This window comes from Martes martes, assembly GCF_963455335.1.
Source record: "Martes martes genome assembly, chromosome: 18".
In the NCBI taxonomy this organism is placed as follows: Eukaryota; Metazoa; Chordata; class Mammalia; order Carnivora; family Mustelidae; genus Martes; species Martes martes.
This window is the reverse complement of record NC_137906.1, coordinates 39,292,302-39,307,943: the sequence shown is the minus strand read 5'-3', so window position 1 is coordinate 39,307,943 and position 15,642 is coordinate 39,292,302. Positions and strand designations below refer to the sequence as shown.

The 15,642-nt window shown below is 55.1% G+C and overlaps 1 protein-coding gene across 1 annotated transcript in view; it reads left to right on the top strand.

Annotated features, from left to right (window-relative positions):
- Positions 1–15,642, top strand: part of LOC308359654 (ATP-binding cassette sub-family A member 17-like) — a gene marked incomplete at both ends in the record, with an annotated part of 58,517 nt that overhangs the window by 13,145 nt on the left and 29,730 nt on the right. The window contains 8 exon segments of the mRNA XM_080830863.1: positions 2,985–3,094; positions 3,098–3,157; positions 3,982–4,125; positions 5,205–5,334; positions 6,316–6,470; positions 7,508–7,663; positions 7,891–8,101; positions 9,368–9,518. Of these exon segments, the coding sequence (XP_080686989.1) occupies positions 2,985–3,094; positions 3,098–3,157; positions 3,982–4,125; positions 5,205–5,334; positions 6,316–6,470; positions 7,508–7,663; positions 7,891–8,101; positions 9,368–9,518 (1,117 nt within the window).

The following is a 15,642-nucleotide window of genomic DNA, read 5'->3' as shown; positions in this document are numbered from 1 at the left end:
GGGGACTTTCTGTTGACAGCCAAGATTCTCTTCTCCCCACCGGCTTTCTTGAAGGGGAGCCGGGGAGTCTGTCCCCGCATCCGCACCCCAACCCCTCATAAACGAGAGGGCCTTGGGGAAGGTGCTGTGGTGCTGACCACATCGTGGAGGAGAACCCAGGAGAAACTTGCCCCTGAGAACCTGGTGGGGCTGCAGCCTGGGGTCACCCCGCGAGGGCCGTCCAGGGACCCTCGAGCGGGGACGCGGTTTCCAGTGGTCCCGGGAGGACCCAGAGCCCCCACTCTGGTGCCTGGCAGAAGCACTTTCATCCCCGTCTCGGCGAATCCTCCCAGACGCATTCTCCAGGGCAAAACGCAACACAGTAGAAAGCAATTAAAAACCCAAGGCAATAAGCCACCGTGGGTGAGAGCCAGCAGAAAGTCCCCACGTTTCGGAATTACCAAAGCTCAGATTGTAAGACAGCAACACTCAGAATACGTTCTTCTCTAAAGGCAGTGTTTGTGGGTACTGGGTGGGCTCGTGGTGGCTTTGAAACCGCCGAGAGAGGGTTATGACCTGGAACTGGGTTAGAAGAAACCATGCGGGGGGCAGCAAAGAGGACCAAAAAGATGCGAAAATGTGCACGAGAGCTGAGAAAGCATGCAGAGAAGAGTGGGGAGGGCTTCCCCCATTTAAGCAGAGGTCCTGCAGGAAACGAGAGGAGGAGGCAGGAGAAATGCTTCTGAAGAGACAGAGCCCAGATCCGTCCCCAAACGGGACGTCAGGAGCCCGGCAAATCCCAGACAAGAATACGAAGAAGACGTCTACACGGGACACACCAGTGTACGAGAGAGCACAGCAGGCGGCAGGCGGAAAATCGTCGGAGAAGCTGGAGGAACAGAGAAGCGAAGCGCTTTTCAACGGGAGCCCAAGCCAGGGGTTCGCCCCGAGAGAGACGCCTTCAGTTTTTGTTGTGTTTTGTTGTGTTTTGAACAGGTGAGATTAAAATACATAAGAGGAGGTCTTGGAGGGGGTAATGTCAGAACCTAGAGGGCATAAATACTTTCCGGAAGGAGAGGAAAGATAATTAACCTCAGGCTTGGCTGCGCGGAGCCGATCCCGCAATTCGGTACTGAGCCCACGGAAGGCCAGAAGCGGTGTGCAACGGCGGACAGAGAGAGAAAGGGACAAGCAGGAGACTGGCTGAGTCGCAAAGCCGTGGAAGGGAGAGCAGCCTTCGGGCCCCTGCCCACCCCCACCGCGGGGGGCTGAGACGTCGGGGAGCAGGACGGGCGGCGCACAGCAATCCGGACGCAACGGATGGGGCGGCGCGACGGAACCGGGAAATGCCTTGGTTTTCGTGGGGTATCTTTGTTTTGTTGGTTTTCTGCTCTGAAAGAGGACCGAGTGTCTACAGCAAAAGCGGGAGAAGCCTACAGCGTTGAGAGCTCCTGCGGAAGTCAGACGTGGGACCGCGGCGGGGGGGGGGGGGGGGTACTGGGAAGACCCCGCGGACGGGCCTCGCGCCGCGTCATTTGATGACACACTCTGACTAAAGACGAATGATGTAGAGCCTACAACGACACGGAAAAACATTTTTTTTTAGAAGTATAAATAATATATCAACGTTGGAGATGAAGTGGAATCGAGAAAACCGGAAGAACAAGGAGGAAAGAAAGGTTTGGAACAGACGGTCACGAGCGGGCGGGGCGGCGAGCCGCTCGGGACGTGAGCCGGGCGGGGAGACCAGGTACAGAGAGGCTGTCAGCTTGGACAAGGGGCAGGAGCCAGCCAGACGCTGCCTGCAAACATCCGGTCAGGGGCGGGCGGGGTGGGGGATGGGGCATGACCCCCCGGTGCGGGTCAGGTCCCGCGGAACTTCCCTCGGATTGCTTGTTAAGGCTCCGTTCTGTGATTCTCTGGTCACACGGTCACGGGCAATACCTAAAGCTGACCGGCGATCCCATGACTGCCGAGGTGGGGAAGGAGCCTCTGCCCTCGTCACCCTGCAGATCTGCACCGAGTAGGGATGGACCTCTTGGAAGCCAAGTGCGCCCCGTGGCCACTGCAGCCTTGGAACCCGTCCTGAGGCGTGTGACATCCGATTGGTGGCCGCAGCGAACAGCGATGCTCTGGGAAGGCACGTTGACACACCGGTCATGGGAAGGGGATCCCCGTGGGTCTCTGGCCCCTGGCCCCCCTCACCAGCGGGTGTTGGAAATGCAGCCTCCGGGGGGCCCCCCCACCCCCAACACACCTGATCGGAACTGAATCCCCAGGCGCTCGGCAAGCACTGGAGACCAGGGACCTGGACCATCTGTGCGCTCGCCCCCCCTCGAGTCTCTCCTGCTGTGTTGGCGGTTCCGCCACCACGGGCCTGCCAGGTGGCAGCAGATGCTCCGTATCTCGGAGGCTCAAAAGGAGAAGCTTCGTCAGCTGGCACTCAGATCTGGCGCTTGGCATCACACAGATCACCCCCCTCCCCTGGCGCCCTGGGACAGGTTCCGGGCCCTTCCCTGTTCCGGGAGTAGGTGTGCATGAGGCCCTGCGCGGATGGTGAAGGAACAGTACAGGGCCAGATTCAGAGCACAGAGCGGGAGCCCCCGTGATCACGGTTGGCACCAGACACTTGCTCCTGGGACGCTGGTCCCCAGGGCCGGGCCGGTAATCCACACAGGGGGAATGAGAACGCAAGCTTGCAGGGTAAGGAGGTAACTACCCTGACCTCACTTGGAGTGAGAATTAGCCCAGCAAGACCACGGGCCACCAGGTGCAGACGCGTGGAGAACCCCCTTCTTGGCCCAAGGAAACCACTAGCACTTTTGGCAATCCTGAAAGTGGCTTATCTCACTGGAGAGCCCAGGACGGTCGCTTTCCCCTTCCCTGTGCCCGTCCCTCGACTCCCAGGCAGTCCGGTCCTGCCAGCGGCCTGGTCGCCAGCAGCCAGCAGTCTGAGGGGGCCAGTTTGGCTTCTGCGCGGTGACGTCGTCCTTCCTTCGGCTCAGGCACAGGTGTGCGGTGGAAAACCGTGGGCAGCGTGAGCGGGGAGTTTAGCTTCTGCCAGGTGCTGCTGCTGCTGCTGCTGGACGCCGTCGTGTACAGCGTGGTGGTCTCGTAGGTGGAGGCCGTCCCCCCGGGCGAGTATGGTGTCCCTAAGCCGTGGTACTTCTTTGTCATGGTGAGAACCGGTGTGGCTCTTCCATAGGCCACATCAGACCTTTTGATAAGCCCCCACCGCGTGCCCTCAGCCATCTCAGCGGTGTCCTGATGGAAATCTCAAATCCCAGGAAATCTAAGGCAGATTCTCGAACCTGGATTCACCCCAAACCTATCAGCTGTGGTCGCCAAGGGAGCGTGATGAACGCATCTCAGTGTCTCTGACGTTTGCCCCCGCGGGTGTCCCATGCAGAGTCCCTTACAGGCGTGTCTGCGATGTCCTGGTGTGCCCACCCCCGTGTCAGGCCCCGAAACTCTGCGCGGGACACCACCGCCTCCTTTCCCCCTTTCTTGGCGACCCCAACAACTTCTCGGAGTCATTGTGTCCTTACAAAGTGGGGTCACCTGCGGGTGCAGTGTTCCCACAGCCCCACCAGCGGGCCTGTCCCACGGTCTTTGAAGGGGGTGACCCCGTCTGGGGCGCTGCGTGGCTTCCTGCTGGCCCTTGCAGGAGTGTCCACCCCAGGATTTCCCCAGGCTCAGCCAGGGAGGCTGTCAGCCGACATGACGGCTTCCCCAGTGCGCTGGGAGCCTGGGTGCGGTGCACCCCCTGTCGCTCGCCCCAACCTCGGGGCCATGAGCTGTAGGCGAAAACGCAACTTACCGGTAGTGAGTCCACAAGCAGGTTGCTTGGCTTCTCCGGGCACCATTAAATGCTGGGTACCAGGAAAGGTGGGGGGCTGGGGGCGGGCAGTGTGGAGAATTTAATTTACCAAACTATTTATCTTCCCGGAGACGACAGTCGATTCACCCGAACAGGCTAATGTCAGTTGACTTTCTGTCTAGCCGTCGCACTGGCGCGGACAGCCCGTGCCCCTCACACGGTCCGTGCTGGACATCGGGGACCCCAGCAAACCTGCGGAAAGCAAGGTCTTTCAGGAAGAGCCCACCGGGTTGGTGAAGGGGATTGAAATCCAGCATCTCTACAAGGTATCAGCGCACGACCCTCCCTCCTAGAATTGACGAATGGTTTGCAGAGGCTTGTGTTTAATTCTGACGGCGGTACGAGGTTCGTTCTCTGGTAGAGGTGGGATTTCCTCCTGCAACGCTGCCCTCAGGAGAGGACTCGAACATGAAACGTCCCCTGTTTGCAGTCGTGCAGTGGTGGAGGGTCTCGGTGGCATCTCCTGAAACACTCTCCCCAGCCCCACCGCACCAGCGCCGCTGCCCAGGGACGCCCTGGAGCTCAGCCCCTCACCGGCTCATGCCGCTCCTCCACGGTTCACGCACCCGGTCGCTGGGTACCCGGGCGCTCAGGACGGGCTTCCAGGTGGGGTGTGTTTGTCTGTCACCAGCATTCGCTGGGCCTTTCCTGCACGCAGAGCCCCGCGTGACCAGGCGCTCCCGGGACAGGATGCCTGGACGTTGCCCCGTGCCCCCGCACGTCCCGCAGAACATCATTTCCTCCTCCGGCATCTGGTCTTCAAATGCGATGAGCCCAAGGAGAGGCGGTGTCCTTGTCATGCTTCGTGCCGCCTTCCTCTGCCCTTGGGGGCTGGAGTGAGCCAGGGAGGGGGGCGGGGTGGTGTCCCATCGTAGCCCAGGGGACTCACGACACGGGGGACGGCCCCAGCTCCTTCACGTGTGGCAGCAGCGGGGACAGCTGGGCACGCGTGCGGCTCCCGAGAGCAGGGATCTCCTCTCTGCTCGCAAAACAGGCTGTCTGCAGTCACGTGGTTCTGGCACGATTTCCCAGGGGCTTGCCACGTCGTGCAGGGCAAGGTGTGGCTCGAGAAGCAGGGAGAACACTCCCTGCCAAGCTCCGAGCCCTGCATCCTCGAGCCTGGCCTCTGTGGCGTGGGTGTCGGGGAGAACCCCCCGGCATGGCATCCCCGTCAGGCTCCCCGGCAGCCCCGGGCAGCTACACCCCGAAAGAAGGGCTCCCATCCACATTCCCACTTGGATTCCCGCCGACGGACTGGCTTCCCTGGGACTTGATGTGGGTCGTAGATGCTTCAGGAATGCCACGGGCCCGTTAGGAAGTCGGTCACACGCTGACTCTTCCACAGGCGTATGACACGGGAAGGGACAGCCACAGAGCGGTCAAAGATCTGGCCATGAATCTGTACCAGGGGCAGATCACTGTCCTCCTGGGACACAGCGGAGCCGGCAAAACCACCCTGTGCTGCATGCTGGCGGGTACCCGTGCCGGGCCGGCCCCCCCAGGAATGGAGCCTTCCACCGGCCCCGAGTGCCTCCGTCGGCCCTCCGCAGAGCTCACTGGCGTTTCATATGAAGCACTCCTGCTCCTTGTTTCACCGTCTGTAGTGTGTCCGGTGGTTCACGTGCCCCGTCCTCGGGAGAGGGCATCGGTGGCTCTTCCCGTCTGGGGAAGTAGGTCTCATACGCGGTCAAGGGGCTGGCACACGGCTCTGCGCGTCTCTTCCCGCAAGGAGGGGCACAGGCAGAGAGAGCTTCTCAGACTCCCCGCTGAGTGCAGCCCCGAGACCATGACCTGGGCTGGAACCAAGAGCCGGACCCACTGAGCCAGCCAGGCGCCCCGAATCTGCTTAGGTTGACGTAGAGGAAGGAGATACCTGGGAAAGACGGCAAAGTCCTATCACACGTTCATACTTCAGAAACACTGCAAACCACCGACTGACTAATTAGCATGCGTTGCATAAATAAAGAGCGTGTATTCATAACAGTGAAATCTTCTTAGCCTGCCCAAATTATGTAGATTTCGTGGATGTGAAGAAATGACCTCAATAGACCATTTTGTGGAAAAGTCAGTTAAAAAATCAGAATTTATATTTTCCCGTTTTTGCTAAGAACTTTAATGCATGAGGGACGCCCGGGTGGCTCAGTCGGTGAAGCGACCTAGCGAACCCCATTTCCGCAGTATTGCCTAGCGCATACGACAGCGTAATTTGCTTTCTGTGCGCCCACGTGTTTGTTCCCTAGCCAGACAGGCACTCCTCAGAGGCAGGAGGGATGTCTCCGTCTCTGTTCCTGCCACACGTCTTCATTCAGGGTCACGGGACACACAGTCCGTGGAGGTCACCGACCATGACAAGGATTGAAGCCATCTGATGCGAGCACTGGGCATCTGTGAGCCGCGGGGCTGCGGGGTGCTCTGCGGGAACATGACCTTGGCATATGTCTCGTACTTGCTCCTAGGTCTTATTCCCCCTTCAGGTGGATGGGCCTATGTCAAGGGGTATGAAATTTCTCGCGATATGGCTGAGATCCGGAGGAGCCTGGGCTGGTGCCCCCAGCACGATGTCTTGTTCCCAGACCTCACTGTAGCCGAGCATCTTTCTTTCTATGCTCAGGTGCGTCCATGGACAGCGGGCTGTGTTTCCTCTGCGTCCGATCTGGGGGAGGGGCAGCCTGCAGCCTTCCGACCCAGCTTCGGCAGGCCCTGAAACCTCCCTGGACGTGAGTCCCTAAATATTCAGGAAGGGGCCGAGGGCATGGGGTACGGTTTGACTACAGAGGATATGAATTGGGACCAGCAAAGAAAAGGGACATGCGGGGTGAGGTCTGGGCCGTGTCCGCCCTGCTGTGACGTGGCTATGCGCCCGGTGGTCACTGAACTGGCAAGTGTCCGGCTTCTCTCGGAGCCTCATCACACAGGCCCGAACGGTCAAATCCTGGGGCACAGCTCCCCACTCCCAGCAGGTCCGGAGTCAAAGCACTAGCATAGGGGCGCCTGGGTGGCTCAGTGGGTTAAGGCCTCTGCCTTCAGCTCGGGTCATGATCCCAGCATCCTGGGATCGAGCCCCGCATCGGGCTCTCTGCTCAGCAGGGAGACTGCTTCCTCCCTTCTCTCTCTGCCTGCCTCTCTGCCTACTTGTGATCTGTCTGTCAAATAAATAAATAAAATCTCAAAAAAAAAAAAAACAACAAAGCACTAGCATAAACGCATAAACTCCAGCGTGGCCCCAGGGTACAAGGTGAATAACCAGGTCGCCCATCACCCCAAGGATTTAGAGGCCCCTCCCAGTAGCTGGGGACAGAGGCCAGCCAGACTCTTCATTACGCAACACAGATTTTTTATCCGTTGAGCCTCCCGGGGATACCTCCCGTTCGGTCGTGATGTGCGATCCTTTAATGTGCCGCACTCAGTGTCGGTAAGACGTATGTTCACGCGGTTCAAAATGCAAAGCCTTTTGCACATCCCTTTCCCTGAAGGTAGTAAGCCTCTTGTGCCGAGTTTACGTATATGCTAGCAAAGTGCTGGCTGGACTGGTGGGCGTCTACCGGGGAGGTGGGAAGGGGACGACACGGAGGCCAGGCTCCCCGCGGACTGGACGGGCCACCCCCCACCAGGAGCCCCTGCCGGACCTCTCGGTCCCCACTCTCGCAGCTGAAGGGCTTGTCCCGTCGGAAGTGCCCCGAGGAAGTCCAGCGGCTGCTGCACGTGCTCGGTCTGGAGGACAAGCAGGACTCCCTGAGCCGGTTCCTGAGCGGCGGCACGAGGCGCAAACTCTCCATCGGGATCGCCCTCATAGCGGGCTCCAAGGTAGGCGGGCGGGAGGCCGTGCACGTGGACGGCCTCCTGGGGCCTCGGGCTCCAGCCCCCACGCGGCTCGGGCTGGCTGCGGCCCCCGGACGCCGGCAGAGCGCCCCGGCCAGGGTGGGGGCGGCCGCATCTTCCCAGACTGGAGCCTCGCGGGGCCTCCGCACGGCCAGCCCCGGCCCGCGACCCGGCTCTGCCCCCACCCCCAGCGGCCGCCGCTCTGCCCGCAGGTGCTGATGCTGGACGAGCCCACCTCGGGCATGGACGCCGTCTCCAGGAGGGCCATCTGGGACCTCCTGCAGCGGCACAAGAGCGACCGCACCGTGCTGCTGACCACGCACTTCATGGACGAGGCTGACCTGCTGGGGGACCGCGTGGCCATCATGGCCAAGGGGGAGCTGCAGTGCTGCGGGTCCTCGCTGTTCCTCAAGCGGAAGTATGGTGAGCGGCGCGGGCGGGCGGGCCGGCCTGCCTCCCTTCCCCACGGGCCCTGGCCCTGGCCCGGGGACCGTTTGCTTCCCCGGAGGGCCCCGAGACAGGAGCGGGGAGCGAGGTGCAGACAGTCTGAGACCCCGAGTCAGGAGATCGAGGTCTGAGCTTCACTCTGCCGGTTCATAGCCTCCATCCACGTGGCCAGGACCACCTCAGCCTTCCCCTTCCGATCTAGAAAACGGACCTCAAAAACCGGGTTCCTCAAGGAGTGAGCAGTGTGTGCGGAGTGCCTGGATGGGTGTGGGTGGTTTCCACGGCGGCCCCCTTGTTCTCCTGGACCCCAAGCCCTCTGGGTCTCTGCTGCTCGTGGCGTGGACGTGCCTCTGCCCACGCCCTGACCTCGTCCGGTCTCCTGTGCTGGAACAAGTGTGTGTCTCCAGCCCGGACGCCTTCCTGAACTCCGCAGGCATGCACCTGGAGCCTACTCCGCAGCTGCGTGGACGCTGACCAGCTCTGTGGGGCTCATCCAAACCCTAAGCAGACGGGGGCCCCTGTCTCAGCGACCACACCCACTGCCCCCAGCACAGACAGCACCTTTCTCGTGGGAGCTTGGCCAAAACCTTGGAGGCTCCCTGACCTCTCCATGTCTCAGAGCCCAGATCCCATCGGTCTGCAGGTCCGGGGAGCCTTCCCTTCTCCCACCTCCATGCCTGGTTAGCGCCCTGGCCTGTCCATCCCCTCCCGGATTACTGCACTCGCCGGCTAACTCACCCCCCGCCTCTGCTCAGTTGTCCGAATGACTGTGTTACCCTTCTGCTTGGCCCCACAGTGATCTTCCCTCCCACCGAGAGGAAGTCAGAGTCCTAGGAGTGGCCCGCAGGGCCTTGCTTGGCCTGGTCCCATCACCCCATGGCATTTCCAGTGCTCTTCCAATCCCCTGCCGTGCTCCCACCCCTCGGGCCCACTGGCTAAGGCCTCGTGACCCTGTTTAGAATCACACTCCTCGACCCCCCAAATCCCCTCCCATGTTTATCTTTCTCCTCAGTGCATGTCACTGATAATAATCTATAGATTCTCCCCATTTCTCTTATTGTCTGCCTCATGCCCCTTTAATGAGAGCCCGTGAGAGCCCTCGAGAGCGAATTCCCTGGGGTTTCCATCCAGCCCCACAGGGCCCCCCCCCCCCGCCCCGCTCCACTTTCCATGCGGAGCTGCGCATTCTGAGCCACGGGAAAGGAGTAAGGGTGTTTCAGGGTCTCTGAAATGTTGTTTCAGGCGGCGGGTATTATATGACTTTGGTGAAGAAACCTCACTGCAACACAGAGAAGGTCTGTCATCTGATTTATCACCATATCCCAAATGCGGTTTTGCAGTCCAGCGAGGGAGAAGAATTAACATTCATTCTTCCTAAAAAGGACACACACAGGTGCGGACCCCAGAGGACGGGAGGAGCTGTTTGCGGGGACGGAGTTCAGAGCCACCTCTCTGCCCGTCTCCCCAGCGAGGGCTCTCTATTCTGCTGGGGTCTGGACCCCCCAGGCCTTGGGCATCTGCTGGGGAGACAGCACAGTCCAGCCAGATCACACCCGAAAACACGGGGCTCTGGTCATATCCCCTCCCTCCTTCAAAACCCTCGATGGCTCCCAGTAGCCTTCAGGTTAAAGTCAGAAGCCCTTTATTGGGTGGCGGAGCTGAGATGAATGTTCGGCCCGATTTTCTTTATTTCGGGCTTCAGAGTGGTCCCTGGCGGTCCCCACTGGCTCCTCTCCCTTGGCTTGTTCTCAAGCAGGAATCTGAGCTCTGGGAAGATGAGAGCCGCTGAAGGCAAGTCCCCTTCATTCCCATCACAAGTTTCTTTCTTCCTCCCATCTTTACAGCCAAGGACACGGCCTCTTCCTCCCAGAGGCTCACCCTTCAGCCCCGGCTCCAGGTCGTTCCGTCCTCAGTTCTCAAAAACCCATGTGCTTGACCCGCCCCGCTCACCTACATCGTCAGTTTGTCTCTCTACTGGGTCCTTCACTTCTGGGAGCACCCCGGCCCCTGGCACCCACAGCCACACTTTCTGTCTCCATGATTCGGGCTGCTCTCAGCTCCCGTTACTAGTGACATCGGGAAGCATTTGTCCTTTTGTGACTGGCTTAGACTGCTGAGCATGAGGTCCTCAAGGTTCAGTGCACAATTTCCTTCCTTTTCAAGGCTGCATAATATGCCATCACACACACACACACACACACACACACACACACACACACACACGCTGTGTTTATCCGTTCATCCGTGCACACTTGGGCTGCTGCCACGCTTGAGCTACCATGAATAATGCTGTTATGAACATGGGGTACAAGTATCTTTCCAGACTCTGCTTCGGGTTCTTTGGGGTATATTTACGTAGGAGGAGGAGGAGGAGTGCTGGGCCATTTTGCATTCCCTCCCACAGCACACAAGAATTCCAGCTTCCCCGCAGCTCTCCAGTACCTGCTGTGTTCTGTTCTGTTTTATTAGCAGGAACCCACCTAAGGAGTGTGAGGCGGTGACTCATTGTCGTTTTGCTTCACATCTCCCTAACGATGGTGATGTCGAGCATCCTCTCGTGTGCTTATTGGCTATTCACGGGTCTTCTTTGGAGCAATGTCTATTATGCATTTTTAAAAATACTTATATTTATTAAGTCATCTCTACCCCCAAGGTGGGGCTCAAACTCAGGACCCTGAGATCAAGAGTTGCACGCATCTCTGACTGAGCCGGCCGGGTGCCCCTCACGTCCTTTGCCCATTTCTGATCCAAGCTGTTTTCTATTGTTCTGAAGTTGTAGGACTTCTCTCTATATTATGGATATTAGTCCTTTATCAGATACAGGATTTGCAAATATTTCCTCCCACCCAATGGGTTGCCTTTTTACTCCAAGTACAGTGTTTCCTGATGTGCAGAATTTTTAAATTTAATGAAGTCCAACGTGTTTATTTTTTCTTTTGTTACCGTGCCCTTGGTGTCACGTCCAAAGAAATCATTGCCAGATCCCATGTTGTGAAGCTTTTGTGTGATTTTTGTGTGATTCTCTCATTTTGTTCTTTTGCAACTTTTTTGTTGTTGTTGTGGTTATTAAGGGTCTCTTGAGATGCCATATGAATTTTAGGATGGCTTTTTCTATTTCTGCAAAAAAAAAAACAAAACCCAAAAACATTGCTCTCTCGGTAGGACCTGTACTGACTGTGGAATGCTCGGGCTGACACTGACGTTTGAACAGCATCATGTCTTCCTTCCATGAACACGGGATGTGTTTCCATGATTTCCCCCTTCTTTACTTTCCTCCAGTGGTGTCTGACAGCTTTCATTCTACAAGTCTTTCACTTCCTTGATTAAGTTAATCCCCAAGTATTTTATTGTTGGATGCGATGGTAAGTGGGGTTGTTTTTGTAGTTTCCTTTTCAGGCTTGTTCATTATACTTAGAAGTGCAGCTGATTCCTGTGTGTTGACTTTACATCCTGCTACTTCACTGAATTTACTTACTGGTTCTCACAGCTTCTTTGTGGCGTCTTTAGAGTTTTCTCCATATAAGATCATGTCATCTGCAAACAGATCATTTTACTACTTCCTCTCTAATTTGGATGGCATCTCAGACGGAGCCTGCCGTGAGTCTGCTGTGTCGGTGAGGAGGCAGATTCCGGGTCCTTCCCACGCTAGTCCTTGCCTCACCCGTACACTCTCAGCCATGAGCCAGGCTCCTCATCACATAGCAGAAGAGTTAAATTACCACTCGATCATGAAAAGATACCTAGAAGATCCACAAATATTTGGAAGCTCAACACCACACTTCTGAACAGCTTATGGGTCAAAAAGGAATTACAAAGAATTTTTTTTTTTTTTTTTAGTTGGACAGCAATGAAAACACAACAGACCCGAAATATTCAGATGCTGCTACCGCGGTGCCCAGAGGGAAACATACAGCTTTGAAACACTATGTTAGGAAAGAAGAAAGCCTTAAGACCAACGACCTGTGCTTCCAGCTGAGGGAGGGAGAAAAAGCAGAGAGAAGTGGAGGGTACAGAGAAGAAAATAAATAATAAATTTGAAGAGAGCAAATGATAGAATAAGAAACAACAACAAAAAAATTGAGAAGACTAAAATAACCAGACGTTGTTTATTACAAATATAAATAACAGTGGTAAGCCCCTGCCAAAGCCATTAAAGAAAAGAAATACAAGAACCAGCATCAGGAATGAGTGGACCGTTTCTCAGCCCAAGCACAGACTTACGACAACTTCATGAGAAAATACCATAAGTACACTGGACACTGTAGAATGGGCTGATTCCTTGAAAAACACAACCTACTGATACAACCTACTGATACAACCTCTTTTACTGACACAAAGTAAAAGAGGAAAATCTAAGAACCACGCATCTACTGACGGAATCGAATTTGGGATGACAAACGTTACTGAAAAGAGAAGTGCAGGAGGCAAACACACTAGTGATTTTTGGTGTCGGGAGTCTTTGGGGTTTTTTGTTTGTTTGTTTTTTGGGTTTTTGGGGGGTGGGGGTCTGGAAATTATTTTAGTTCTCTAATTTTTAAAGGATATTGTCACCAGATTGAAAGTTATTTGCCAGGGCACCTGGGTGGCTCGGTTGTTTGAGTGTCTGCCTTGAGCTTGGGGTGTGGTCTCGGGGTCCTGGAATCAAGCCCCATACCAGGCTGCCTGCTTGGCGGGGAGTCTGCTTCTCCCTCTGCCTTCGCCCAGCCGTACTCGCCCACTCATGCTCTCTCTCACTCTCTCTCTCAAATAAATCTTACAAAAAAGGAAAGAAAGTTATTCCCAGACTATTTCCGAGTCTCCACTCTTGCTGATGAAAGTGAGCCGTAGGTTTACCCCGTGCTCCTTTGAAAGAAATCTGGCCACTCTTTGCTTCAGAAGTCATGCACTGTGCACCATGGTCTGTCTTGGTTCAGTTTTCTTTTTAATTACCGTCCTGGACGTCTGATGGACTTCCGGCCCCAGTGCAATGCTTTTCCTGAGTTCCACGGCACCCAGTGTGTCTGCTGCTCACCGTTCTCTCACCGTGGGACGGGGGTTAGATCTTCTCGTTCTCGGTGCCCTGTTAGTTTTCTCTTCTTTTTCACCTCTTCCAGCCCCCTGCCTCCCGGAGCCGCGTGCTGGGTAATATCCTCCGACGTATCACCCAGGTCGCCTCTTCCTCCTCCACCTGTGTCTGATCCTCGGTTCAACGCTTCCTCTGAGTTCTCTTAAACAATTACATTTTTATCGAAGTATAACAGACGTACCAAAAGGGGCACAAATATTGACCCTGAGGCTCGATACGAGTCCTTTGTCAGGCCCATTTTCTGCCCCGCCTGAGGCTTCGCTCTTCCTGTTCTCAGAGCCCACCCTTGCGTCACAGACTCATTCTGCTGCGTGGTCTTCGGGAACGGGACCATTTCAGCTTCTGCATCAGCTCTGTGGCCCACCTGGTACTAACTTTTGTGTGCAGTGTGACAAGAGGCTGAGGTTCATTTTCTTGCACGTGGGTATCCAGGCTCGAGGGACAATTTGGGGAAGAGACGTCCTTCCACACCAAATTGTTTGGATGCCTTCACCAAAAATCAGTCGACGTGTATGTCAACTTCTACATCCCCTACCCTGACCCATGGAACTCGCTGCTGTCCCATGCCAGTCAGTCCCACGCCACCGTGATCGCTGCAGCTTTGTGGGACGTCTTGAAGTCAGGGAGCAGATGGTGTCTCCAGGTCTGTTTTTGAAGATTGTCTTGACCATTATAGGTTGGTTGTGTTAACATGTAAATTTAAATATAAACTCGTTAGTTTCTATTTTTGAGAAAAAAAAAAAAAAAAAAAAAAAAGACCTTGCTGGAAAATTGGTCCGTCGGTTACAGCTGGTAACAGCACGTGAACGCAAGCTGTTCACAATAGGGAAAAAGGGGAGGGCAGGCGCAGAACAAATACAAGGGAACTCTGTGCTTTCTGCTTGGTCTTTCTATAATGTAAAAGTGTCTAGACTATAAAGTCTGTTTTTTTTTTTTAACCTGCTGGGTGTATGATATGACTGGTACTAAGCTGAATCTACAGATTAATCCGGGGCGCACGGACAGCTGGTTCAAACACCCACCCTCCCAATCCACAGCTTTTACACACGGCGTCATTGATTTGGGCGGTCATCGCTAATTTTTATCAGCCCTGTTTTGCAGTTTCCAGAAGTTCTGCGTATCTTTTGTTTTTTGTTTTTGTTTTTGTTTTTTTTAAGATTTTTAAAAATTTATTTATTTGACAGACAGAGATCACAAGTAGGCAGAGAGGCAGGCAGAGAGAGAGGAAGGGAAGCAGGCTCCCTGCCGAGCAGAGAGCCCCATGTGGGGCTCGATCCCAGGACCCCGTCCTGGATCATGACCTGAGCCGAAGACAGAGGCTTTAGCCTCCTGAGCCAACCAGGCGCCCTCTGCGTATCTTTTGTGAAACTTACTCCTACGTATTTCATAGTTTTGGAAAGTTTGGAAATGGATTTCTGGATTTCATTTCCAGTCACTTGTTGCAGATCTAGAAATCATTTTTGTATTATCTACATCTGGAGATATTATTTAACTCCCTTATTCAAACAGTTTGGGGTTGATTTCCTCAGTATTTTGTGTGTGACCATCATGTGTAAAGGCAGTTCTGCCTCTTATTTTCCAGTCTTTACGTCTCTACTTGCTCATCTCACCGTAGCTAAGAGGAGGGACGGCTGCTCCTGGGGAGGGGAATACATAGTGATACAAATTTCCCTCTGAGCTGCACTTGCCTGTGTCTCAGCTCTTCGGCCGCGTAGTATTTTCATTACCATTCAGTTAGAAATCTGCTTACTTTCCCACGTGGTTTCTGCTCTGACTGGTGGCTTGCTTAGAACTGTGTTTCTTGATTTCCAAATTCAGGGAGATATTTTTAAAAAACTGTTTTCTTGTTTGGTCTTGCTTTCTTTGTCTTGCTAATGTACTTGGTTTCCGGCCACATTTCACTCTGGTCCTAGTATACCCTCCGGATAGCCTCCGCCCTTCAAAATGCTCCCGTCTGTGGCTCAGCTTACAACGTGCGTTCTTCGGTGGCTGGACGCAGTGTCTTGTGTACAACCAAAGGTCCAGTGGGTTAATTGTTGTGTATGAATCTTCGGTGTCTTTAAAAAAAAAAATCTAGGGGCACCTGGATGGCTCAGTCGCTAAACCGTCCAACTCTAGGTTTCAGCTTGAGGTCATGATCTTGGCGTCATGAGATCGACCCTGCGTCAGGCTCCACGCTCAACAGGGAGTCTGCTCATCCCCCTCTCTCTCCCCTCCGCTCTTCACGCTGCTCCCTGTCAAATAAATAAATAAAGATTTTATTTATTTATTTGACAGACAGAGATCACAAGTAGGCAGAGAGGCAGGCAGAGAGAGAGGAGGAAGCAGGCTCCCTGCTGAGCAGAGAGCCCGATGCGGGGCTTGATCCCAGGACCCTGAGATCATGACCTGAGCCGAAGGCAGAGGCTTAACCCACTGAGCCGCCCAGGCGCCCCTCAAATAAATAAACAAA